Source organism: Macroventuria anomochaeta, assembly GCF_010093625.1.
Source record: "Macroventuria anomochaeta strain CBS 525.71 unplaced genomic scaffold BU25scaffold_1, whole genome shotgun sequence".
Lineage (NCBI taxonomy): Eukaryota > Fungi > Ascomycota > Dothideomycetes > Pleosporales > Didymellaceae > Macroventuria > Macroventuria anomochaeta.
Genome location: NW_022985362.1, coordinates 1,248,347 through 1,274,061, shown reverse-complemented (window position 1 = coordinate 1,274,061; position 25,715 = coordinate 1,248,347). Strand labels below are relative to the sequence as shown.

Sequence of the window (25,715 nt, the reverse complement as noted above, 5' to 3'; positions counted from 1 at the left end):
CAAAGCCATGTCCAGCAAATGGCGTCGTTGAGCTCGAAGATAGCGCATCCACCATTCGGCTAGCCATCCGAGCTTGCCGTGATATCTCCGAGCCGCTTCGACCTCTCAACAAGACGCAAATACACATAAGCCAGTCGATGAAAGTAGTAACGATTAATTTATCGCCATTGTGAGAACTAATACAACCCGAATCGAAACCTGGAATGCATGACCCATAATACTGAGTCCCAAACCAATAAGATCAGAACACCCGCAAATGCTGACCGTACGCCATGATCGTACACACAAGATCCACAATGCCCTACCGAGTCCCTATACGCCATGTTTCTCGCCATGTGCTTCCACATCATGATGTTTGTAACGATGGTCTGCCTCCTGGCTACTTACCAGAAACTGCACCAACCAATATAATGCTGACACAAATTCTCCAGGTTCGTCGCCTCCTTGATCAAGCGATCGACCTGCATTTGATAGTTCAGCTCCTCACCAGGCCTAAAGTCTTTACCCGTGAGCTTCTCCTTGACGCGCGACAAGACCTGCAGCGCACGCGCGTTCTGCACTTCCTTGGCTTCCGCTTCGTTGGGCGGTGCGATGCTGGACCGATGGCGGCCGCGCACCATCGAGCCCATGTCGGTGATGTCGCCCATGATGGATTGGCGACGCTCGGATGGGTAGTTGGGTTCGGGTGGGGAGTCGCCGCGGTTGCCGAGACGCCAGGTTAGGAGGGGGTCGTGTATGAACTGAGGGATGTTAGTATCACTCATTGAGCCCGTGCGCAAAGATGAGGTGATGACTTACAGCTTCGAGCACCGCCATGACGGATTCTTTGTTATCGCGCAGTACCCGCATGACATGCTCGCACGTTGTCCTGTAGCTGCCTTCGATGTTGCTAACCTCCATGGCGTACGTCAACATGCGCGTGAGACGGAAAGGCACGCGTTCGGGGTATTTCTCGCGGTGCATGGCCACTTCGAAACAGTCGCCAAAGTCGATATGTACGATCTTACCCGTAACCCTATCGAGCATCAAGTTGGACGGATGGCGATCACCAAGGCCGAGAATGTAGCCGACCATCGACATGACCGCCAGCGAGCGCGTGTAATTTGTACGACGATCGAGCCAGGCTTCAGAACTCTTACTCTTGAGCCAGAGCACACGATACAAGTCTTGGCCGGTGGTGTTGTCGAGCGCGTACCCAAAGACTTCGACCTTTTGCATGAGGGTGAGACAGTCGTAGTCCGGAGCCATCTGCAGCATGATGCGATGTTCGATGTTGAGCAAAATTTTCCTGCTATCACGGTACTCCCTAATAAGAACGTGGAGGGTGTCGCTGTTCGGCACGAAACCCAGAAGACCGGACTGCGTGCTAAGCGGCACGGCGGCATAGCGTTGGATATTGAGATGTCGCTTGCGTGACTCGACATCGTTGGCCAGCAGAGTGTTGCAGAGACCAAACAACTGCATGACCCGCTCGTCTTGACGGATATCTTCGTGACCCTTGAGAATGTGGGTATGAGGCTTGCCATCGCTACCCTGCATTTCGAGCTTACGAGGCCGCTGCTTGGACTGAATGACGGAGGCCAGCGGATCGAAAGACACGATACGAATGACTGGCTTGCCAACCACATATGTCCCGGGAACAGCGAGCTCGAGATCGTGGGCGTCCTTAAGCTTGGGTGAGACATACTGCAGCTCTAGCGACATGAGCGACGGCAGCTGGCGTGCAATCTTGCGGAACACCTGGTAGTACAGATCCCAGGCCTGGTTGAGGTCTCCTATCTCTCCGGAGGTTCTGAACGTGTTGCACCAGTCCCGGGCCTCCTGTAGCTCTCGGCCGAATGACTGTATGAACGAGATCTCGCGCAACGTTTCTGGACCCTTGTCGAGCATAGCGTGCAAGGGCGCGAGCGTTGCGAACATACCGTCTATGTTATGATCGCCGAAGTACAGTCTACTCGCTTCCTCGAGGCCTTCATGCCACTGTTCGTGCCAGAGCACCGCGATGCGGATAAGCTCGTGACTGACCAAATCGGCCTGTTCGACCAGGCGAGGCGAGTGTTCGCGCATTGCTTCCATGAGCTCCTTTGCGGATCGTTGGCGCCTGGAAACGTCTGACTTCATACTAACAGTCAATGGAAAGACGAGAGCTTGCGGATGCGCTTTGCCGACTTCAATCAATAGCTGGTGAATCGACTGTCGTACAGTAGGATTTGGCTGGTTGATTCGAGCGAGCAGTTGTGGGATGACTTCCAGCCAGGTGTCGATCGGTACTGACTTTGTCCCTTCGGTGATGGTCCTGTTGACTTCCGGCAGACCACCATGAGTGAACCAAAGCGTGAGTAGGCGAAGCGTGTCCTGTAGCGAGCTAGTCGAGGACAGCGCAATAGACTTGAAGAAACCATGAATGGCCGGGACGACGTGATCGTGCACTATGTTAGAGGGCACATCTGTAGACTCCCGATCAGCCTTCGATGTGATCGAGTTGATGACCTCGAAGTTGGCAAGTGCCCAAGCGTGCCATGCCTTGTACCAGTTTTGGTTATACCTAGTAGCAGCGGCATAGGCAGACAGAATCTCATGAACATATTCGTGCTCCCACTCTCCATCCTGGAGCTCTTGTTGCCAGTCGCCCTGCTTCAGGTAACACTTCGCTAGGAGACGGTGGCATTCGGCCAGTTCAGCTGGTGAGACGCCCATTGCTGATCCGTTAAGTGTACTAGAGCCGTTCATGCCTGCCATACCGTTAACACCATTAGAAGCGGCGAAAGGATTCATGTTGTTGAACAGCTGAGGATGACCGTTGGTCATGCCGTTCATACTGTTCTGTCCCATCATTGGATGCGAGGCGGCCCTGGCGCGCATAGCTAGGTCATCTGACAGTCGCGCTGTGAAGTCTTTCATGGAGTCGAGCGCTTCTTGCTGGGTATGCTGATCCGCCCACATGTACTTGTACGTTGCGTACGCCACAGGGTGAGAGATCTTGTGTGCATTCTCGCGCACATATTCGACGACCCTGTGCTCACCTGAACCCTCGATGTTGAGTAGCTTCTGCAGCGCCTTGTTCGCGAGGTTCATTCTGTTGTTCTTGCGGCAAAGGTTGGTGTACTTGATCCACATGTCGGTGCCCTCGTCGGGCGAGATGACGAGTTGCCGCACCTTCATCATGCGTTGCCATACTTCAGGGTTGGGCTGCAGCCCCTTAAGCCGCTTCATCCAGGTCTTCCGCATGGATGCCTGCTTCTCGCGGTTCTCCTTGATGCCCAGCTGCTTGTACAGCATGATCTCTTCGAGCTCAGCAAGCATCTGTACACGGATCATTGGGAGGTAAGCCCGCTGGTACGACTCGCCAAGTAGCGAGCTGAGTTCCGTGTCGAGGCCCTTGCGAGCCTTGGCGATCTCATCGATAGCGATTTCGAATCTATTGTTGTGGATGTTGAGGATAGAGGCGAAGAATGCTCGGTCAGGCGATTGCTCTTTCATGACACTCAAGTACGAGTCCATGTCGGCGAACTTGCCCAGACCCCATGCAGCCGTTGCAGCAAGCGGTGCAATGGCTTTGCGATACTCCTGGCTGGCATTGGCCCACTTCTCTTTCGACAAGCTCGAGAGCAGATCCCATTCACCAAGGGCGTGTAGACAACGCATCTTACCCATGGTGATTTCGAATGAGTCTGGCTCTTCAAGCTCTCTGCGCTGGTAAGAGTGTAGAGCTTCGTCCCATCGCTGCAGCTTCTCGAACCATGTCTCCTTCAGCTCAACGTCCGTATACCCCTGAGCCTTTCGCAAGATTCCAAAAGCCGCATCTGTCTGCTGCAGCTGATTGTTGATACTGATGAGGGCTTCGACCGCACTCGAGTTTTGTTCGGCATTAAATTCCAACTCCTTGTAGTGCAGTGCCTTAGCAAACGCGTGACACTTGCCAGCGTACATTCCCAGTATCCTGACGTCAATGGGCAATGCTTTGTCGTCGTGTTCCATGAACTCTGCCAAGTTGAGCAGAATCTGCAGGATCTCAGGTGGAATATTTGGTGATGTGAGCGCAGCCTCGATCGACCGCACGAGCTCTTCCTGATACTGATCATATAGTTCAGTCCAGCACGAGACGAACGCCGAGTTGAACAAACTCCTGGCAATGGGGTTGTAGATGCTGCCGAGCGGCGTGCAGGCGCGCAACGCTTGCTGTGGAGACTCTCTAAGCAGCTCGACACTGAATCTACGCATCCATTCGACCCAATCCTCCTTTGTGGTTTTTGATGAGGCTTCCCAAGCCGCCTTGAGATGTTGCTGGTTGACTGCTAGCTTTTTTGTAAGGATCTCTGCTGGGTTGAGGTCCTCATCATCCTCTCCATATCGCTCATCCGGGCTAAGATCTTGTGGCAGGGGCTCACCCTTCTGTAGCTTGGACACGATACGACCATAGTTTTCGTGAGGCACCTTGTTCGCAATCAGAACCTTGTTCACGGTCGGCACGAAGTGGATGTAGTCGGGTCCCAGCTGGAAGATCAACGCACAAAGCGTTTCAAGAGCTGTCTGCTTCAGAGCCGGATCGTTCCCTGAAAGTACTCGGCAGAGGGGATGAATGATTCGTGCAGCGAACTCAGAGACATTGACTTGTTTCGACAAACGACCCAACGTTTCTATCGCTAGTCTTCGGATGTGCTGTGGTTGGCCTGGCTTGTCGAACATCTTGACCATGATAGGGATGATCAGATGCATGTACTCCTCAGCGCTTGACCCAAAGATCAGGAAAGCGTGTAGTACCCTCTCGGACGGCAGTCTCTTACCGGTCGTATCCGAGTCGAGGACACTCAGCATCAGAGGAAGGACATCTGCCAGGTAGACCTTGAACTCCCCTTCGAGCGACCGTGCGATAGCTTCAATGAGTGACAGGATCGTGGCTTGCAGTTGAGGGTTATTACCCCAGTACTCTTTGACACATGTCAAGATCGATGGCAGGTATGGACGGATGTGTTGGCGCACAATACGCACCAACTGACTAAGCTGGTTAAAGTAGCCTTCCGATCGACCAGCTGGTGCGGAGCGAATGACCTGGAGGAAGCCGGGCACCACCTGGTTGAGAAATGGCACGCACTTCAGTCCCATGGTGGCGTAGATGTTCATAACAGCATCGACGATTGCAGAGTGAAACTGCATAAGTGACAGATCCTTCAGCAACCCCATGAGCGTGCTGATGACGATGGTGGGATAGTACTCCTCATTCGAAGGGGTGGTGCCTTGCATAATGAGCGAGACGTCAGTAACGGCCTGCGCTTCCAGTATAAGTTGTTGATCCGGGGACTGCTCCATGATCTTCTGGTACTCGTCCGGATCCAGTGCGCCGAGCGTGCCCATGAGCCTGACTGTCTCCCGTCTCAACTCGCCCTCTGGCTCAGTTTTGACGATACTCATCAAGATGTTCATCAGCTCTGGGTAATCTCTGTACGGTTCGATGACATAGCCGGCATTGGTAGCGAGCTGCCCAAGAGCCTTGAGCGCAGAGAAGCGTTTCGAATCCGAACTTAGATCTTGCATGAAGTCCAGGATAACCGGCATCAGCTCAGGGATGTACTTGATCATGCCCTCACCACCAACTGAGGCGAGATCGCCAATGGCCTTGAGTGTAGTCGACGCAACCTCAGGATTCGGGTCCTTTGCCTTGGGTAAAAGCACGGTAACGATTGGGTCAACGAGCGGTTTGATAAGGCTGTCGGCTGCTCCAACCAGACTACTGATGAGCTTTGCACTCTCTTCCTTACTCCGCGGGCTGTTAGCATAGTTGACCTCGGTCAGCAATTGCAGCAGGACTTTGCGTAGTGACGGGAACACATAGGCCGGGTTCACTGCTGTCAAACGTCCTATTATAGACATTGCAGCTTGCCGAATAACAAAGATCTCGTCGTTGAGGGCCAGAAACAAGGTTCGGACGTTGTCCGCCTTCCCAAGATGACGATCGAAGCGAGCATCGAGCGCGAGTAAAACCTCCCAGCGTATCTCCCAGTCGACATCGCCCACGCCAACTGTCAAGAGCTTCTCGATGATATCACCGACCACTTTGGTAGCGTGAGTGCTAGTCTGATATACTATCGGATCCTTGACGAACAACTGACAGCATGTCAGGGCCGCGCGCTTGCGGATCTCTGGGTTGTCTGCTTCCACATAGCGAATGGCAACATCGCGCACGAATTCGTTCAATACGTGTCCAGTGAAGTCGAAGCTGCCGAGTGTGTGGAGCGCAAGAGCAATCTCAGCTTCTCGCGCAGGGATAATCGCGGGGTCCTTGTGGTCTCGCGTCCAGATTTGCGGTGGTTGTGACACTTGGTAGGGGCTGCCGAGGGGTAAGAAATGTCGTTGAGCAAGAATCTGACTGAGGAGGTCCAAGAGTTTCTCCTGAATCATCGGTCGTGATGGCGGTACGTAATGCGCCATGTCGACAAGGGCCTGAAAAAGCGAATCGCTCAGCCCGCAGGAGAAGATGGGGTCCAGCAATCGCTCCACGCTCTTGGTAAGAGCTTGTCCAACGGCTGCAGCGATCATACTAAGACACTGGAAGATCGGAGCCTCGTTGACGACACCCTTGTTTCGTGCTTTAGCTGTCAGTCCTTCCTGAATGAAGCCTAGGATACCCTCGAGGTACGGAGAGATGGCAACTCCTACGGCATTCGCTACCTGTCCGATTGCGACGAAGGCCTTGTCGCGATCGCGGTCCTTTCGTATCAAGCCTTGCAGGTGCAGCATGCATTGGTGGAGGTACTTCGCGGCGAACTCGGTAGGCGAATAACTGGCGAGTCGCGGGATGATGAGCACGACCTCCCTGCGGACGAGGGTATCCCTATGCTCCCGGTACTTGAGCACCGTCTCAGCCGTCTCCTTGAAGCGCGGTTCGTTCATAAAGTATGCGCTCTTGTCCAGCAGCTCCTTCATCGTAAGCAGGGATCCGTGTATTGCTTCGTTTGTACCGATCGTGAACCCGCGAAAGATCTCATCATAGACCTTGCCGAACCACAGCTGGCGCATAGCCGAGTCGCGGGGGGATATGATCTCAAAGCAGGCACTAATTGCCTCTGCAGCCGACTCTCTTATGAGCACCTTGGGGTCGCGGAGAGCAACCCAGATGACCTCGAAGATCTGCGCGATCCACTGGTACATGAGCGTGGGCGAGTTCTTGGCCAGCTCGCGCAGGATCAGCACGGCAGCGAAGCGGCGGTTCTCCAGACGTTCCAGCTGCAGCCATTCCAGCGCGCCCTTGACCTCGGCCTCGACCAGCTCGGCCGTGAGCGTGCCGCCGGGCTTCGCGAGGCGCCCCAGGGCCTTCGCGGCGACCACCATCGACGTCGTGTCCTGGCCGCGCATGACCGCCCGCAGGTACGAGGCAAAGCGCGTCGTCTTGGTGCCGGCATCGTCGCCGCGGAAGTCGATGAGGGCGTTGAGGGCGTGGATGCCGCCGATGCGCTCGTTGGAGTCGCTGCCGCCGACGATGAGGCTCGAGATCTTGCCGTAGACTTCGCCGTAGAAGTTGGTGAAGACGGTGGGCGCCAGCTCTGCGCAGTGTCAGTGGGCGAGTGCTGAGGCGGGGGCCCGCAGTGCCATATTGCCATGCAAACACGGCAGGCTGCTGCAGCTCACCTCGATGCGCCGCCTCGACCGTTTGCCGCAGGTTGTGCGCGCCCTTTTGTCTGATTTCATCGTGTCTGCCTATCTGTCAACTCTACACCGCCAAGGTCGCGTGCTGGGGAGCTTCCTCACTTGGAGCGGAGCTCTTGGACGATGCGGTCCAGCGCCGACGACAGGGCGCTCTGCTGCGCCATCGTGTCTGCTTCACCTGAAGCGAGCGGCAGAAGGGGAGGGCAGCTGGAGGCCTTCCATAGAAGGGAAGACACAGCGTGGGTATGTATGTGATATGTGCAGATGCGTGGGGGCCTGTAAAGTTGCCGACATGCTGGGGTACCGCCAAGTGATGTTAGGTAGTGGGTCCGTTCACCGAGCTCCTCATTTGGCAATCCTAGCAACAACGTGCAACGAAGCAATTCGTCCCCATCACTCACGGCACTTCATTGGAGGCGTCAGGTAGCGCAGGGGAGACATGGCCAATAAGCGCTGATCACAATCGTGAAAGCAGTCAGACAATACAGCAACTGCTCGAGCGAAAGTGACGTGCATCTCATTTGATGCTCTAGGAAGTGTAGGATATCACATGCACAGCTAGGAAGAAGAAACACGAGCACAACCCTAGCTCGGACACCGCTGAGATCAGGTACCAGAGGCACTCTCCACGTGCCTGACACCTGTCCAGTGACCGAGCTCCACGCATCTCCTCCAGGCAGTCACCGAACCGTAATAACGCTCCATCTTGGTTCACCGTGCCTTCCTCACAGCACCACACGCACCCCTCAGTCTCTCGCCGCTCAGCCAATCACACCCTGCGCAGCAGCACCAATAGCACCCGCGATATTGCCAAAGAAGATGCTCTTCAGGATCGTCTCGCCCTCACCCACCGCCCACATCCCGGCATCACTGAGCTTCTTCCTCCAGTAGTGTCTCTCCCTTTCACTCAGCTCCTCCCACCGCTTCGCCTCGGTGTGCTTCTTAATCACCTCATCCGTGCTCTCGTGCACCTCCGTACTAAGCTCGGCGCCATCGGTGTCGTGATGAATGACCAGCGCTTTCTGCTGGGCCGGAGGGTTCGGCGACGCGTGGTAGGGCATGTGCAGGTGGAGGAGATCCTGGATGCGGTGCACCGTCTTCATCGTGGGCGTGTCTGCGTTGTTGAGGGCGGCTTGGTGGCGCTTTTCACGCGCCAGTTCGCCCATAGGTTTGTACTGGGAGCCTGCACTCTGGAGACTGCGTGGCACGATGTGTTTTGTCAACTCGCCCTGGGGATCGATGAAGGACTGGATCATCAGTGCTACTGCGGCAATGACCATGGCTATGACGAGGTATGTGGCGGCGCTGTACATGTTCCTCGTTCGCGTTGTCTGGAGGACATAGCGTCCATTGTATGGCTGCAGCTCGAAGGTCTCCACTGAGATGGTGTTGCCTAGCGATGTCGAGGCTAGCCGAAGGTACTGCGGCCCTGCCTTTCGGTCTGCAGACTGGTCCGGAGGAGCGACAGGCTTATGGAAAGGTGAGAAGACTGCTTTTGTCATCTGGACCTCGTGTACCTGTCTGATGTCAGTCCGTGCTTCCTCCAGATCTTCTCCATGCACATACATTCTCGTAAGTAGCGAAGTGGTAGAAAGAGCTCAGGGAGTTCCGTGAGCGGCCGTGGTAGTCTATCGAGTAAACGAGGAGCGATATGTCGATCGAAGCTATAGCGATAGCGATCTGGTATGCCCCAGTCGAGTCTGCGTCCAGGAGTGCAACGTCCATGTCTGATGCAGCCTTCACGCGCCTCGGTAAAGTCTTTCGCAAGACAACGCTGCCTGGACCTTCCTCGTACATGTGTACGAGCAACAGTCCAACTCCCGTCCTATTGGGCTTGTTGACCAGCAGAAGAAGATGCTCCGGGGTAAGCCATCGTATGCACCGCAACTTGGAACGTCCACCCTTCTCTCCGAGATCTGGCAATGGAATGGAGTACAGCTTCCGGCGCTCGTTCTTAGGCTTGGTCTGCGTAGTGCTGATGTTGTGGACTACTACATCGTAGTCGAGCACATAGGCAAGCTCGAACTGGCCATCCCCTTTGTCAAAGATGTCAAGATCATTGGCTTCTTCGCCCTTTCCTAACCTGATACGCTGAAGGATATCCTGCGGATCCTGTGGCTTGTTCGAAGTAGCGCTGAAGACCACAATCTCGTTCTCGTCGCCCGCAAGACTGGACGCTATCGCGCCGATGCGCCGTGTTGGTGTGCTTGCTGCCGTTCTTTGTGGTGGTGACAGGCGCACCAGACGTTGGTACCCCTCCTTCTTTGCATTGACATTCTGCACTGGTGCGAAGAGCTTTGTCTTGCTTAGATACGAGACGTTGGCGTCTGCACCGTCGGTCGCAACTTTCCCCTTAGGTAGTTGGACCTCGAATGCGCGGAAGTGCTCGTTATTGTCCTTTGCGCGATCCTCTTCGCTGCTGTTCACTCCAGCGTATAGTATCAAACCATCTTTCGTAGCGAGGTTCGCAAGACATGTCACTGAGTCGTCTGTGGAGGCTTCGATTTCGGCGATAGGTTCGACGGACGGTGCTCGTGATGTGAAGTCGAAGAGTGTGATCTTGTTCTTAACGCCATGTCTTCCTCCACCACCTCCACCTCCTACTGCGAGTACACCTGGTCTGCTGGTTGCGAAGCTTGCGGCAAAGATTGGATATGAAGCTGCAGTGGTCAGCACGTGAGCGTCTAGTTAGTGGTGTGAGTCGCAGCAACGTACTTTTGGCCTTTGAGATCGTAGGGCGCGACATGATGAAGTTCTGAGTGATGCGCCGCAGCTGCCTCGGAGCTGTGCTATTATTTGTAGGGTGACGTATGCTGAGGAACACTACGGTATGGTATGAGGAAGTGCACGGGGATAGGGTCGCTCGAGATTTTGTAGGCTGAAGATAGAGGTGTATGTGTCAAGAGGGTAGGCTGCGTGTGTGCGCAAACTTGAGGTTTGGTTTTGTCCACGTTGCGCGGGATGAAGCGCAAGAGCGCGGCGCAAGCGTCATGATCAGAGGTCCAGCCTGCAAGCATCGCGCCGGGGTTCGCTTATCAGTACATTCTCGTTCTAGTGCCGTGACTGACATATGCATGAACATAGGAACGGCTTTGCAAGTCACAAAATAGTATGTCTTTCTAAACCTATAACAGAGTGCACCTTTGCTGGCTTTCAGTCAGCTGGTCACTTCCTTCTCCTTTTCTTCTGTCCTCCTAGCGCCTCGATGTGGTTGCCCACTCCACTGTACACCTCTGCCTTTCCTGCTCTTTCCTTCTCTTTTCTCCTCCTTTCCTCCTCTTTTCCACAGGGATATCCTCCATCCTAGACAAGACAGGTACGCCGAATCAACCCAACCGCCAAGGCATCCACCGAACCGTCTCTATCAACAAAACGCCAGGGGGGTGTGCCACATAATGCTCGCTAAACGAAGAAAACGGAAATGGGAATCCAATGCCTTTGGAGAAAGAGAAGCTATGTATGATTTTTCGTTCGCCGGGACAAGAACCTAGCCATTCTACTGCTGAGGTACCGGGTTGCCGTTGGCAGCGGCGGCAGCTGCCTGGGCCTGAGCCTGTGCGATGACGTCGGCTTGGTGGACAGCGCCTTGTACGACTTGCTGCTCCTCGGCATTGAGGTTCTTTGTGAGGTTCTCGTACAGCGCAGGCTGTTCCTGCTGAAGCTCTGCTGTCTGTTAGTTCTGATCAGGTACTGTTACTGAAGGCAACTTACGGAGCAGTGCGTGCTTGAACATGCTGTATGGCTCGACCTTGTCGAGGGGTGTCTCAAGAAGGCTCTCTTCCTCGAGTTCGTCGTCGTCATCATCATCGTCGACGCTGCCGAACTTTTGGGCCTCTTCGTTCAAGAATTCAAGGTAAGCGGCGCTCTCGTCCTTAATCTCCTCTTCGTCGGCCTCATTGTTCCAGTCAGCTTCCTGTTCCCACTCCTCGTCTTCCTCGTCATCCTCGTACTCATTTGCAAAGTCGAAGTTGTCTTCCCTCTTGGCTTCCTCACGGTCTGTAAAGATGTTAGCAAGCGAATGTTGTTGGTGGTGGTAACAGTGTAACTTACTCTTCAGAGCAGCCGGCAGGGTCTGGAACAATCGCACGACACCCTGCAGTAGACGAGGCCAGCCCTGCTGGACACTGACTGGGACGCTCTGGGCGTTCAGGGTGAGCAGCGCGCAGATAGCCGAGATACACAGCTTCTTGTCGTGAACTCTTGTAAAGTTGTCGATGCTCGAAAACCACAAGCTGAAGAACTTGTTCGTCCAGCCATTTGCCTCAAGCACGTGAAGCGCAAGAGCGGGGTTGTAGTAGATGCTGTTGATGATGACTTCCATTAGGTGAATGCGAAGGGACTTGACCTTGGGCTCATCGTTTGTCAGGACTTGCATGGCAAGTGAGAGGAACTCTGGAACGTAGTCGTCGACGTGACCGCGCATGTTCAACATGATGATCTCGGCGAGCTTGCAACCGCAGATGCGGTCGACACCTCCAACCTTGTCATCCTTGAAGATGGTGCGAACCATGTCGATCATAGCGTCAAGGTAAGCCCGGTTCTGCACAAGAGTCTGGGTTCCGTAGTTAACGAAGTTCTCCAGAGCGGGCAGCATATCTAGGTCAGGTCAGTGATTGCGCCTAGTCATATTGAATGATGATCATACCTTCAAGGTACAGTTCGGCACCAGCCTTGAATGTCCTGTGAATGAGCTCGAAAGCTTGCCACATGGTCGGTGAGATGCTCTTGGCAGCAAACGTGCAGCTGTCGATGATCTCGAATACCTCGTTGTATAAATCTACAAATAGATTAACATAAGAGCGTTGTTGACGGCTAAGTCGATGAAAACGCTTACCGTAGAGCTTGTTCTCAAGCGTGATCGTGATGACAGGCATGAGAATAGTCTCGAGGTGCAGGAGAACGTCCGGTGTGCTCTCAAGCGTGAGGATCAGGGTACCAATGGTCTGCAGGACACCAAGCGCTGTGATACTCTTCTCGTCCAGGAAGTCGCCATATTCGCTGTCCTCGCCCTTCTCCTGGTTTCTGGATACGAGCTCGCGGACGATACGGAGGTAAGTATCGCGAAGCTGCTCACTAAGTGCGACCGCGAACGGTGTCAGTTCTGGGGCAAAGACCTCGACGAAGTCTTCCATGACGTTGGCCAGAGCATCCACATCGACTTCGTTAGCCAACTTGAGAAGCTGCTGCATAACCTGGGGAATGTTTGTCTTCATGTTGGTGCGGATAACATCGTGGCGGATGAGGGGCTGAAGAGCCAGGGCGGCGGCCACGCGCACAGGAAGGCAAGGGTCGGCCATGGACTCGAGGATGTTGCGGTAGATGATGATGAGGTTGTTGGGGTCCTTGAAGTCAAGCTGCTCAAACTTCTCGAGGGTATCGCAGGCACGCGCACGGAGGAAGCCTTGAGGACTGCGGAATTCGGGGAAGACGTGGCGAACGAAGAAGTATTCGACCTGGTCGGCGATGGGGCTCTTCTTGCCCAGGATAACACCAGAAAGTGTTCCAATCATGCGCAGCGCACCTTCCTTCTCTCTGGGGTTCTTCTCGCCATCCGGCACAGCCTCGTATCGGTTTACGACCTCGTTGATGTAGTTCAAAATGGTGAAAGTCTGCTTTCTCCGGCTCTTGGTGAGTGTGACGAGGAAGTTCGTGGCCGCAACATCGGGTGCGGTGACGTCTTCGTAAAAATTCAGCTTTCGGTGCAGATACTCCTGCGGCTCCTCATCGAACAGCTCGATGTCCTCATCTGACTGGCACAGGACGGGGAAGATAAGGTGCGAAATGAGGTTGTCAGTGTGTGGCTTGAGCAGAGTCCACATGGACTTGGGCTTGATGCATTCGTCCAAGAAGTTCAGGGTGTAGTACAGACTGGCCTTTGACAGCCAGACCTGTTTGCCAACCCACTTCTCGATCTGCTGAAGGTAGACCTTGAGGATCTCGGGTGCGAAATTGGCGATGAAGTTCTTGGCGACCTCGGTGTAATCGACCTCGTTGTTCTTGCCCAACGCCGATGGGTTACCATATCTAGACGTGTGTTAGTCAGACCTATCCAGAGCCATGGCTTCGATACGCACCTGACGTAGAGACGGTTCAAATTTGCGTATGACCACTTCTTAGCTTTCCACCAGTGGTTGACCTCGCGCTCATCGAGATCCTCGACCATAGATGTCTCTGGTGGCTCCTTGCCAACAACGGTCAGGAACAGTGTGCACCACCCAACCATGGTCTGCTGTTCGCGAAGAGAGGCGGGCAGGTCGAACTGCGTTCTGGTCAGCGCCTCCACTACATTGTCTTGCCCTTAGTCTCTTACGTAGATAGCATGTTTGTACACCTTCAAGACTGTGCGGAGGATTTCTCCAGCCTCCAAGCTCGTCTCACCGGCCAGCGAGTTACCAATGTTGAGCAATTGTGGGAACGACATAGCAACGATCTTGTCGAAGTCCGCCCGGTTCTCCCCCGACTTGAATCTGTAGATCTTGCATATCGCCAACAAACACTGCACACCGGCAAAAACTGATGCAATATCTCCGGCGTTCAACAGCTGGATGGTGATGTCGAGGAAGTTGGGCCATTTTGAAGGGAAGTCGTATGCGAGGATCTTCTGGAGGGTCGGGATAAGTTGCAGGCGAATCTGCGGCGGCGAGGCAACGAGAACTGGTACGAGTCGGTCGCGGAAAGAAGTCTTCTCTTCCTCTGGTATCGGCTTGGCCTGGCTGTACTCTTCGGCGGGCGACCAACCCTTGGAGACGCGATTCTTCAGGTAAACGACAGCTGCATAACGCGTCAGCACTTTACGCCCCGTCCACAGGTCCTTGGGACTTCTTACTCGACAATCGGATAGCAGGGTCCTGCTCCTGCTGGAGAACGTTCAGCAGGCCGTCAGTGAAGCCTGGCTGCTCCTCGGCCTATGACTCTGTCAGTTCGCGCCGATACGCGCCAGGATCCTGTGGCACACGCACATGCTTCAGGTCAAGCTCAGCTTGCTGACGGATAGCAGCATTAGGGTCGAGTGTGGCCTGGATGCGGTCACGTAGGCCCGCAGCGTCCATGGTCGCGATTAATAATTCGCGACGGCGTATTTGTGCTTCTGCAGCTGTGCACCTTGAGCGTTCAGGGTCGGTGCGTGCGGTGTGGGCGGTGGGGGTTTGAGGTTAAACGCGGAGGCCTGAGCTGCACGCTTTGCTCCAGCGCTGCAGAATGATATTATGGGCGTGGAAAGAGGATTGTGAAAACAGCACGCGTGTGTGTCTTCTCGATTTCTGTGCCCTTGCGACTTGCGTCCGGCTTGTGGCAGACAGGCGAGGAGAATGTGTCTCTGCCCCTCATAGAAAAGAATCGAGTGGGTCAAAACGAGGCTTGCCTAGCCTGGGGCTAGTTGTCCCGCACCAGCCACGTTGTGAGCTGACCGCCGGTAACCAGCGCGCTGCAGCATCGTCTGTCACTGGCTTCGAAGTCTGGTACAAAATATCATGATAATCTTTGCTTGATCTCGCGATAACCAAAACCCGATCCAGAGCAGCATTGACCTGTCACCTGTCAGGCGCAGCTCGCAGGGTGCTCATATGCCACGTTGCCCTTCCCGCCCCTCCTCCGCGGGTTGAGATCGGTAATCGGTACCTGCAGCCTCGAAGTCGTGATGCAGACCTTCTGTCAGCCGAGCGTCACAGAAGCTCCGCGCGTTCCTCTGACCAAGAACTAAAGAGAAGTGACAGTCGGCTATAGACATCGAGAAGTACCTGATGAGGAATTGATTAGACTTTGAGATGAGTGACTACGGAAGAGCTCATTTTCTGAGAACACTACCCTACCAGGACCCCAATCTTGGAAGTCACAGGCAGCCATGTGTGGCAGCTTCCGCAAAAACTGCAGAGGCTACCAAATTCGTCTCTCGACGCTTGGGAGACTAGATCCTCTTTCAACCCAAAGGCTTTATTTGTCGTTGGTCAGACTTGCAGTTGTGGAGGTCAGGAATGGTGCCCTGCGCAGTCGGTAGTTTAGTGCTCATAAGAAATGAGGAGTTGCCTGGAGTCATTCCAAAACTTTCGTGAAGCACTGCAAAGCACAAGAGGTCTGGCTTTTGATCTTCAGAAGATCCATGAGCATAACACATGCCCGTCCAGACAATTGACTTGGCTGTCAACAGCTCAAATCACACAAAGCATGCAGAAGACCGAGACCTGTCCAAAGTCCAACGCCAGCTTGAAACAACGCAGGTACGTGGCAAGCCGTCAGCCGAGGCGATGACATGTATTGCAAGATCCGTATCTTCTAGCTACTGCGAGGCTGGCCAACAACTCGAACCTCACACAACATACTGACAGCCTCCCACAACCACGACTTCTGCAGTCACAACATCCACATGGGCGTCAAATCTCCGTCACCGCATTCTACCCACCTATGCAATCTTGTTTCATGCTGTGTACGCCTCACATCCAAGGCTCATTCTACCTTACATCCCAAACTCATTTACCTGCAGGCATCAGTAAAGCCGGTCGGCATCTGGAAACCATTTTGCACCACCACCCCGGCCTATCACAACTTCCCCATTCAGCCACTAGCTCACACAAACACGTTGAACTGCCTCATTACCGAAACCTGCAAGCGGGTTCGTCTGACGTTCATGCCATGCCTGTCACATCTTGACCGCGTAGAGAACATGTAAGGAGTGCACCTGCGGGCATTGATCCATGTATATAGTATATGCCGTGTATGTTATGCAACTTTTGACGCATGGCGCGAGGCTCCGCCGAGCACATCCTTGCCCGCATAATGCCTCAAGGCTTGCAAGCTTGCAGCCTCGTGGATCTTGGGTTCCCATCGGCTTCCTCAGGCCTCAAGAGCCAAGCTCAGGTTCAATGGGTTGTCCCGAAACACACGGTTCCATCACCACCAACCCGGGATTGCCCATCCTATCTGAAACTTTAGGAAACACCCCCGTTCTACAAGTACAAACTTGCGCAGTTACAGATGTCGCTGTTTCACAAGTCAGTCTGAAGATCACGGTCTCACCATACACGGATTCCCATGTTCACACAAAGCACTGGGAACAAAACGTACCGTTTGATGAGTTCCTGGCAAGTACCCATTTTCTGGAACAGCGTCGGGTCGCCTATGATTCGAGCAGCGTTCTTAACCTCGCGACACGTCTCATCCAGACGCGTAATCACCCGCACGATAGTGCCCTCCATGACATCCGTCAGGTCTGTAATGCGGTTGAACGACATGCCGCGGGCCCACTCGTAAACCACCTCGACCATGCCGAAGCGTGGCTTCGATACGAAGTCGTTGGAGTCGTCAGCGGACAGGATGACCTGGTATTCGGTTTGCACTTTGTTGACTTTTTCGGAGATCTCAACGATCTTGGCTACGCCGCGTTCGAGCGATGCGGCTAGAACGGGCTCGGTGTCGGTCTTTTCTTGGAAAACGAATGCGGAGAGGAGCGCGACGATTTCTTCGGGCTCGTATTCGGCGAGGACGTTTTCGAGGACCAGCTCAGTGAGAACTAGTTCGTCGGCGGAGTGGATCTAGTTGTCATGGGTAAGTGGATTGCATGTGTGAGAAGGAGAGAAAGGCTTACCTCGCACGCCACCTTGCCCTTCAGCTCAACTCGCGATCCTTCATCAATGAAACCGAGCTCCCGAAGCACCTGTATCCTCTGCTCATAGTCGGGGAGTAACTGGAGGTTCTGATCGGACATGAGTTGGCGAATAGCAAGGATGTTCTCTTTAATGACCCATTGGTCATGTTCCATCGAGAACTGATCTTGTCAGCATATGTTGAGCAATATTACATCTATGGATACCTACATGTTTCAGGAAGTTCGGGCACTGCAGACACTCTTTGTTGACAGCATTCTGGCCCCGTTTGCGTCGCGCATCCTGTGTCTCGCGGAACTGGAGGTTCTTGATGCGGCTGTAGTCGTACTCGTCCCAGTCTTCGTAATTCCAAGATTTGCATAGAGGGATGAATTGGTCTTGTGCCAGTTTCATCATGTCTTTCTTCTTACTTAAGTTCTGAACAGTTTCTGGGATCACAATGGTGCTCTTGGTAAAGCACTCGACATCGTTGAGAGGGATATACGAAGTCTTTAGGATCATGTCCTTCGGATTTGTTGGCAAGGTGCGAAAGAACCTCGCGAATTCAGCAACATAGGGAAGCAGGTCATCAGGCTTTCGCTCCAGGTTCTGTGCAATCTCCAGGACCTTGACAGTAGGCTCATTGCCTTTACTGGGTCCATCCTGAAGAAGCATACCTACCGTTCGCATGTTGTCCTTCTTATAGACAATGAGTCGGTTCTTGCTAAGCACGCGACGTCCCAACGGGTTGCCAAGAAGACTTAAATGTGTCTCGTTCGTCAAGCGCTTGTAGTCTTCACAGGCCTGGTGACACGCTTCCAGATCAATATCGCAGATCTTGCAAGGCTCGCGCTTGACCTTCTCCAGATCAGCTTCTGACAACTTGACTTTCTTCTCATGTTCTGGTAGTAGTGCTTGGGTGGCGTTCTCACTGAAGCTGCGCTTGATCATTTCCTCGATCTTCAAAGCTTCGACGCGTAGCAGGTTCAACATCATGTTATACGTGAGCCTGAACTGCGATCGCAGCTTCGTTGGTTCGCCCAGCATCATTTGTCGGAGTCTCGCTGCTGGTGGCGCTTCGTCGGCTCCTGGCGCGCAAATGATCACCGTACCAACAGTGTCGAGACCTCTCCGCCCAGCGCGACCAGCCATCTGTGTGTACTCGCCGGGAAGTAAATCACGGAACTCTCTACCGTCGTGTTTGCGAAAACCAGAGAAGACTACAGTCCTAGTCGGCAGGTTGAGACCCATGGCAAAAGTTTCTGTCGCAAAGAGGACCTTGACGAGCGTCTTTGCGAACAAGATCTCGACGACCTCCTTGACAATAGGTAACATGCCACCATGATGGACGGCGATACCTCGGCTGAGCAGCTCTCTTAGCTTCTTGATCTGAGGCAAGTCTCGGTCTTCGGGGCTCAGTCTGGCCAAAGACTTCTCGATGGTCATATGGATAGCACTCTTCTCTGCAGCGGTGCAGTAATCGATGTTTGAAAGCGCATCGGCATTCTCTTCACAACGCTTCTTCGAGAATACGAAGATACAAGCTGGAAGTAGCTCCTTCTGGCGCAGGTGCTGAATGAGATGTACCCAAATGTTTCGATCTTGAGCAGCTGTTGTTCGGCCTCCACCACGGCCTGTCCTGGCAATGTTGCCCCGACCTCTAGCAGCTGGTGGACCTGCGCCACGACCACCGGCACCACCACGACCGCCATTTTGTTGGCCTCGTCCACGCTGATTCTGCCCTCCTCTTGCAGGTGGACCACCACGACCGCCGCCTCCTCTTCCTGCGGGCGCATCCTTAGCAACAGGTGGTGCCTTGACTTTGTCTTTTCCAGAGAGAGCATCGTTGGCATCTTTCCAGCCGTTATCGATAAATTTCTTGTCTGCGGAGACGATCTTATGCATCCCCTTGCCTGCCCAGAGGTAATGTTCAAGAGGAATAGGACGCTTAGGTGTCGAAATGACATATATGTCCTTCTTCTTGGTTCTGCCGACCCAAGAGGCGAATTCATAAGTGTTGGGAACGGTGGCTGAAAGCAGAATGAGGGTGACGTGCTCAGGAAGCATAATTATGACCTCTTCCCAGACTACACCTCGCTCCAAGTCATTGACGTAGTGGACCTCATCGAAGATGACAAACTCGACATCTCTGATGAGATCGGCTCCACGGTACAACATACTTCGAAGAATCTCCGTAGTCATGATGAGACAGCTAGCCTCAGGTCGAATTTGTACATCTCCGGTAAGAATACCAACATCGTCGAATGTTTGACGGAAGTCACGGAACTTCTGATTACTCAAAGCTTTGATAGGCGAGGTGTAAATAGCTTTAGTCATGTGTTTTGCAGCGAGCGAGATGGCGTACTCGGCAACCACCGTCTTACCAGCAGACGTATGGGCTGCAACGAAGACAGAATCACCGTTCTCGAGGTGGTAAACAGCTTCTTTCTGGAAGGTGTCCAGCTCAAAGGGATACCTGCGCGCCATCTCAGGCACAAGCTCTTTGAAGTTCGTAATGTCTCGGTTGACATCAACCATGTGAGCCCACTCTCGCCCGCCTTTCCCGTTAGCCATGGCGAGCTGGGTGTGAGGCGCTAGGGCTGGGAATTCGACAGGTAGCAGTGCATCGATCTCTTCTTCTCCAGGGGTTTGGCCTTCGACATCTTGTCCCTCAATTCCGTTGGTTTCAATACCATCTGCAGTCTCATCATCATCCACTTCGACATCTTTGACAGGGGCCGCAGCTTCGCCAAGCGTATCTTCCACCTCTTTAACAGTCTTCCCATCCGCAGCTGGTTTCTGCTTGAAGTCTAAGCCACGCGTGAAGCCTGGTGGGATCTCCAGAAGGCCACCTTCAGCGCTGAAGTTGATCACCCGATCAAGCCCTCCGGTCTTTTTCACATTAGCACCATCTTGTCGGAGAATTGCTTCATCCTCGATTGCAGCGATGGCCTCGACGCCATCAAGACCTCCCGGTGCAAATGGGAAGAAGCCTGCTGCACCACGGACAAACTCGGCTCTGTTGGCAGGTTTCCTCAAGAGTGACGTGGAGTTCTTAGCGGTTGCTGAGTTCGCAGGAACCGTAACCTCCTTATATCCCGTGACGCGACCTTCAAGACCCTCACGCGTGAAGCGGATGATGGTGCGGGTCTGAGTTGGGGCGATCTGGAACAGGCCACGGTAATTGGTCGGTGTTTCCCATCGTTGCTGCAACTGGTTCAACCACTGTGTGTTGAACGAGCGTGAAGGGGTCAGAAACTCGTGCTCCAGTTCTTTCTTGATGGCTTCCTTCGTCTTTCTCTGTCGTTTCGGCGGTCGCTGTTCGCCTGCAACAGAGTCTATCCAGCCTTTGTCGTCGTTTACTGAACTGTAGCTCAGGCGCAGCTTCTCCAACTCTCCAGAAAGAGCCTCCATTTTTGCGTGCGGGAGGCAGAGATGAGAGAGTCCCTGGCTTTGTGGCGCCGTGGTGTGGAAAATCGATGATGACGTTGTCAATGTTTGTCGACGTCGCGTCAAAGCGCAGAAAGAGCCCCACTGCGGGGGTCCAGGGCCACATACACAAGCTATGCACAGCTTGTACCAACAACAGTGCAGGCACGGATTGTTCCTGCATGATCATCGTTCCATTGTATTTCAATGCTCTTAATACGAACACTGGATATCACGGTTTCCAAACGCCACGCTTTGCAAAATAACAATCATCAAGCCCGTATCTCAGCCTCTCGCGTACAAGACCTGCTGGAGGGCATGATCACCACATATCCTCCATTCCTTCCATAGCCTCCATCTCGTCCGCGAAGGGATCGTCCCGAGCCGACGCTGACCGCGAAGGCAGCGCCTTTGGTCTCGAAACATCTGGTTCAGCACTCTCCGCTAAGAGAGCATCCAGTTCGTCCTCATCTGGCTCTTCAGTTGCAGCGTGCGATTGATCGTGGGCCTGATTGGGTGCTTCCGAACCAGCTTGCGTTCCTGCAGCATTTCCACCTGATTCAAATCCTTCTATGGTTGCTTCTTGGCTCTGCGCAGGTGCTTCATCTGGAACATGTGCATCCAGGTCGTCGTCTTGTTCCGTAGTGTGCCTCGGACTCCCTTCGTCTATCCAAGCCTTTCGATCCACTTGCATTCGTTTTGTGTGTCCGACCTTTTCGATGATTGCTAGGGCGTCTGCGAATTTGGCGCGGGGGTAAAGGTCGTCGAGCCACAGCTGGTACATATTCAGCATACGGGCGATATCTCCATACTGTAGTAGTATCAACACGCAGTTGCTGATCATGTCTATGTCGATCATACCTCGTGTCCCTTCCCCTTGAAGCGCAGCCTTTCTTTCGAGATCTTTCTCAGACGTGGGATGCCTGGCTCTGAGCGTAGCCTTACATCGTCAAGCTTCGGTATTGATATGCGCTTCTTCGTGACCACTATCTCCTCGTCGATGCCGAGGTCTCCATCTGTGTTATTGTTGGTGGTGGTCTTGCTGGTCGCAGGCTTGGTCTGCGACTGGACATGACCTCCTTCTGCTGTTATTCCGCTCAAAATATCGTCTAGCTCGTCGCCCGAGGTGGGTGGCGGATTTATAGATGCCATCTTGGAAAGATACAGCGAAACAACAATTCACCTCAATCCTGATGTGCAAGAAGCAGAATTGCTGCAAAGTAACGACCTTTGCGACTGACATCAGAACGCGTCGCGCGCGGGAGACGCGTGCTGGTTAGCGTGCCAAGAACACTTTATTCTTGCGACAAAGAACTGGGGTCTCGGCCAACATCCAATCCACATCAACCAAAGCTAGATACCCCGTTCGCGCCGCATAGCGAAGGTGACACCTGCAACGCCAGCAACTGATAGAAGTTCATTGGTAGTGAATGAGTTGAAGCTTGCAGTTCAACACAGACAAACAAGGATAACTTTCACATCTCGACTAGTGATCACTTCTCTTTCAACATCGCTTGCGTAAGATGGCTGTGCCTATTGTAGGTGCATCTCAGATCAGCACCGCAGCAAGACTGGATGAGTTGCTGCAACGCGCGCGAACTGTCAAGCCAAGCACTTCAATCGAGCCTCCACTCCAAGTCTCAGAGCTAGTGCCTGAAAATGGACCTCTCTTTAGCGACATTAACGGCGAAAAAGACGTTTTGTCGACCGCAGTCGAGAGTGCTGCAAAGGGTGTTTTCTACGCCAATATCGTAAGTTGCTTGCGTCCGCTAAGGATCTAAGCTAATGTCAGAAGGGATTGACAAGAATCGACGAGCCAGCGTTCATAACTGTATGGAATCTGCTTGACATCCTGCAGTACTGTGGTGATAGAGGTACGCATTCACTGTGGGCTGGAACACGATCGATGAAGACTGACGAAGTTAGACGTATGCTCAGCACAACTGGTACTCTTGCTTATCGAAGAGCTGCTGGACAGCCAGTCACTGGCGCAATGTCGAACAGTGTTCAGCTTCCTTGAATCGCGGAGAGAGGCCATCATTGCGGTATGTCCACTTACAACTCCGGGTTGCCTTACTGATCGCTTTTTAGATAAGCTCCCAGAACAAGTCATTGGTCATTTTGCGACTGTGCAATGAGCTGCTTCGTCGGTTATCTCGCGCAGAGGATCCAGTCTTCTGTGGACGTGTCTACATCTTCATGTTCCAGAGTTTCCCGCTTGGTGACAAGAGCTCAGTCAATCTTCGTGGAAATTTCCATGTCGAGAACGTAACAACGTTCGAAGAGTTCCTGACCGAATCAAGTACGAATGAGGACCCCATGCAAGTCGACAATGATGCAAACACGCCTTCAATCAAAACAACAGCGGAGCCAGAAGACCTTTCGGCGAAGCCTCCTAACTCTCGTAAAAGCAAAGAGGGCCCGCCAACGCTGGACATCGATACGCTTTACCCAGTCTTCTGGTCGTTACAGCACTCATTCTCAAACCCTCCCCGTTTGTTCGAGGAGAATAACTTTAAAGATTTCCGAAGCAGTCTAGAGGCGACGCTCGCGAAATTCAAGGAGGTGCCGAAGGTGATACAATCAGGGGACATTGAACGCAAGAAAGGGTCAAAACCCTCGTCGGGCGACAGCTATGACGCGTTTGCAAACACGTTCAACCCCAAGTACCTCACAAGCCGCGATTTGTTCAAGCTCGAGGTATGGACGCAGCACCCTTCTTATCGTATGCTGTGACTGACGATTCTGTAGCTAAGCGACCTCGCTTTTCAGCGTCACATACTGGTTCAGGCCTTGATACTCATCGACTTTCTGTTGACATTAACCGAGAAGGCAAAGAGCAAATCACTCTATCAGAATGCGCAGAAGGCCATGCAGTACAACTTCACAATGCGTGAGCAAGACGTAAGTGTCCGCCACTTTCCCTCCTGATCTTCCTGTTTCGCCACCGGTATCTACGTCAGTGATCATCAGTTCCTATAGTCTTGTCTGACCATAAAGCACAGACCGAGTGGGCATTGGGCATCAAAACCGCCGTTGCAAATTACCTGCAGGAGGGTCCGGATGGCAAATTCTACTACCGTATGGTAGACACTGTGCTTTCCCGGGATAAGAACTGGGTGAGATGGAAGATGGAGAACTGTCAGCCGTTCACTCGGAAACGGGTCGATACAGCAGAGTTCCTGACATCCAAGTCTGATGCAGTGCGTGCCGTCTCGAAGAAGAGGCCAAATGAGCCTACAGGCGTGTCCAGTTCTCTAAACTTCTTGTACAACACAGAAGCAGAGAAGGGGCTGTCGCAGCTTAGACAGCGTGATCGGTATGTTTTCCCCATTCTCATCAGCGTCTTTATATCTGTGCTTACGCTCGGCAGGTTCAATGCACCTAGTGCAGAGATCTACGCAAAGAAGGCCAAGATGATCGACTTGGACTTGGAAATTGCTAACAATGATGCTGAGAAACGTGAGCTAGAGGAGAAGAAGTCCAGCTACATCTGGAGAGGTCTCCGCGCGGCTTCTCAGAAACAGCTGAGCTCGTTCGACAAGATCGAACATGGTAAAGGTCTGGAGGCTCTTCAGCCGGTCCCTTCTCAAGCTGAAATTGCAGGCGACAACACCGCACCCACTGTTCCGGAAGACAGGGATGCAGCTCCGCAAGAAGAACAGCATAGCGTTGAGGAGCAACGGGCCGAGCAACGAAGTCAAGTGACTGCAGACACAGAGATGGAGTAGCCAGCAGGGCATTGTTGCCTGTACGAGGTTGGCGTGTCGTCAGGGGTACTGAACATGCAGTCTTCTTCACGAATTTCGGCCTTTTTTGACGATGTGCATTGTGGGGAGAAGAGTGGCGCCTGGCTCCTCAGGAGATGCTGTAGACGAGGGTCATACGAGGCACAGCCAGTCATCATACATGTCTTCGAGCGATCGTTGAGGTACCAATGGGGTCGCCAACAGCCTGTGAGGCAGCTGCAGGACGGCGCCACAGTACATACAGCGCCACGATCTGCAGCTACATAGATGAAGGGCACAACCAAGAGGACTGGTCCGTCGTGCCTGGCTAGACACTGTGTCATTCCCGGCACTGCAGAAATGAGCTGTACAGCGAACACAGCAAGTGCCACTGGCAGCTAGGATGACAGCAGGCGGGTATGGGCCGTGTTGCAGTCATTGGCCGAAGTTTGAGTTCAGATGCTCCACGTACGTGGGCGATGCTGCGGTTTCCCGAAATGAAGGGACCTTGTCTTACCTGTCACAACGTTCTCCATTATGGACATAGGCATTGTTGCTGTCCTGGCATACCGCTGCCTGCAAAATGTCGACTCCACAGAACAGCGGCACCAGGCTGTTTCCAAGTGTTAGCACACGGCATTATCGATAGTCTTTAATGCAATGGCAGAACGAAAAGCCGAATGGTGGCGTTCTTCAGAGAGAGCATATTCTGCCGACATCAGCATGCCATCCATGTGCCCATCAAACCCACACACTCTCCGCCGTCCACCAATGGCCCGCCAAAATTTCCGCGGCGGTTTCGCTTTCGATGCTGGGTGGGCGGATGAAAGTGGGTAGTAAAATGACAGGAGCACGGCTTGGCATGTGTTTTGAAAATGGACCGCGACGCCGGTCTCGGCACCGACTCTAAAGCTGGAGGTTGCGTACGTCAGCAAAAAGTAGTTTCTGGTTTCCTTTTGCGTTGCGAAACATGCCAAACTGGCCGCCAGCTGTGTGCTTCACGGGCGTACAATGCAGCCTAGTGCTCTCTGGCAGTGAAGCCGCCCGTGCCGATGACCACAAGTCCACGACGGGCACACCGTACCCAGCGCTCGGCTGTCGTTGCTATATTCATTGATGGACTACACCCCAGCCTGGTGCGCCGGGCTGGCCAGCTCATTCAGGCACGGGTGGTAACTTTGTTCGGCCTGAGCGCTGCTGATCCCCGCGGAAACTTGGAAGGGGTGGCTGCACTGACCTGCACTGGCTGCGATCGCAACGCAGGCCCACCTGCCTATCCTTGACCTCTCCTGCAACGCGACTTTGAGACATTGTGGCAGCCTCACGTAGCGAAACAGACTGG

At 53.5% G+C, this 25,715-nt stretch overlaps 6 protein-coding genes across 6 annotated transcripts; 1 reads left to right on the top strand and 5 right to left on the bottom strand.

Annotated features, from left to right (window-relative positions):
* Positions 1-383: 383 nt before the first annotated feature.
* On the bottom strand, positions 384-7,805 carry BU25DRAFT_453367 (ARM repeat-containing protein; the record flags this gene model as incomplete). The annotated part of the gene is made up of 4 exons (XM_033700089.1): positions 384-740; positions 799-7,538; positions 7,624-7,688; positions 7,744-7,805. 4 exons carry the CDS (start codon positions 7,803-7,805, stop codon positions 384-386), a joined length of 7,224 nt encoding a protein of 2,407 aa, XP_033567812.1.
* A 291-nt stretch (positions 7,806-8,096) lies between these two features.
* BU25DRAFT_405489 (uncharacterized protein) lies at positions 8,097-10,614 on the bottom strand. The gene is made up of 3 exons (XM_033699800.1): positions 10,357-10,614; positions 9,208-10,301; positions 8,097-9,158 (listed from the first exon to the last, which is right to left on the bottom strand). Exons 1-3 carry the CDS (start codon positions 10,385-10,387, stop codon positions 8,403-8,405), a joined length of 1,881 nt encoding a protein of 626 aa, XP_033567811.1. The 5' UTR covers positions 10,388-10,614; the 3' UTR covers positions 8,097-8,402.
* A 140-nt stretch (positions 10,615-10,754) lies between these two features.
* BU25DRAFT_405488 (ARM repeat-containing protein) lies at positions 10,755-14,933 on the bottom strand. The gene is made up of 9 exons (XM_033699799.1): positions 14,601-14,933; positions 14,468-14,546; positions 13,952-14,412; positions 13,716-13,900; positions 12,476-13,665; positions 12,287-12,418; positions 11,692-12,237; positions 11,353-11,637; positions 10,755-11,304 (listed from the first exon to the last, which is right to left on the bottom strand). Exons 1-9 carry the CDS (start codon positions 14,688-14,690, stop codon positions 11,138-11,140), a joined length of 3,135 nt encoding a protein of 1,044 aa, XP_033567810.1. The 5' UTR covers positions 14,691-14,933; the 3' UTR covers positions 10,755-11,137.
* Positions 14,934-16,646: 1,713 nt separating this feature from the next.
* On the bottom strand, positions 16,647-20,698 carry BU25DRAFT_464754 (antiviral helicase; the record flags this gene model as incomplete). Its single annotated transcript, XM_033700132.1, has 3 exons — positions 17,448-20,698; positions 17,219-17,398; positions 16,647-17,165 (listed from the first exon to the last, which is right to left on the bottom strand). Exons 1-3 carry the CDS (start codon positions 20,628-20,630, stop codon positions 16,647-16,649), a joined length of 3,882 nt encoding a protein of 1,293 aa, XP_033567809.1. The 5' UTR covers positions 20,631-20,698.
* A 99-nt stretch (positions 20,699-20,797) lies between these two features.
* BU25DRAFT_356128 (Swi3-domain-containing protein) lies at positions 20,798-21,870 on the bottom strand. Its single transcript, XM_033699596.1, has 2 exons — positions 21,507-21,870; positions 20,798-21,456 (listed from the first exon to the last, which is right to left on the bottom strand). The coding sequence occupies exons 1-2, from the start codon at positions 21,795-21,797 to the stop codon at positions 20,968-20,970; spliced, it is 780 nt and encodes a 259-aa protein (XP_033567808.1). The 5' UTR covers positions 21,798-21,870; the 3' UTR covers positions 20,798-20,967.
* A 138-nt stretch (positions 21,871-22,008) lies between these two features.
* Positions 22,009-24,847, top strand: BU25DRAFT_405484 (nuclear matrix protein). The gene is made up of 7 exons (XM_033699798.1): positions 22,009-22,396; positions 22,441-22,519; positions 22,572-22,690; positions 22,737-23,345; positions 23,397-23,549; positions 23,651-23,964; positions 24,019-24,847. Exons 1-7 carry the CDS (start codon positions 22,169-22,171, stop codon positions 24,374-24,376), a joined length of 1,860 nt encoding a protein of 619 aa, XP_033567807.1. The 5' UTR covers positions 22,009-22,168; the 3' UTR covers positions 24,377-24,847.
* The last annotated feature ends 868 nt before the right edge of the window (positions 24,848-25,715 follow it).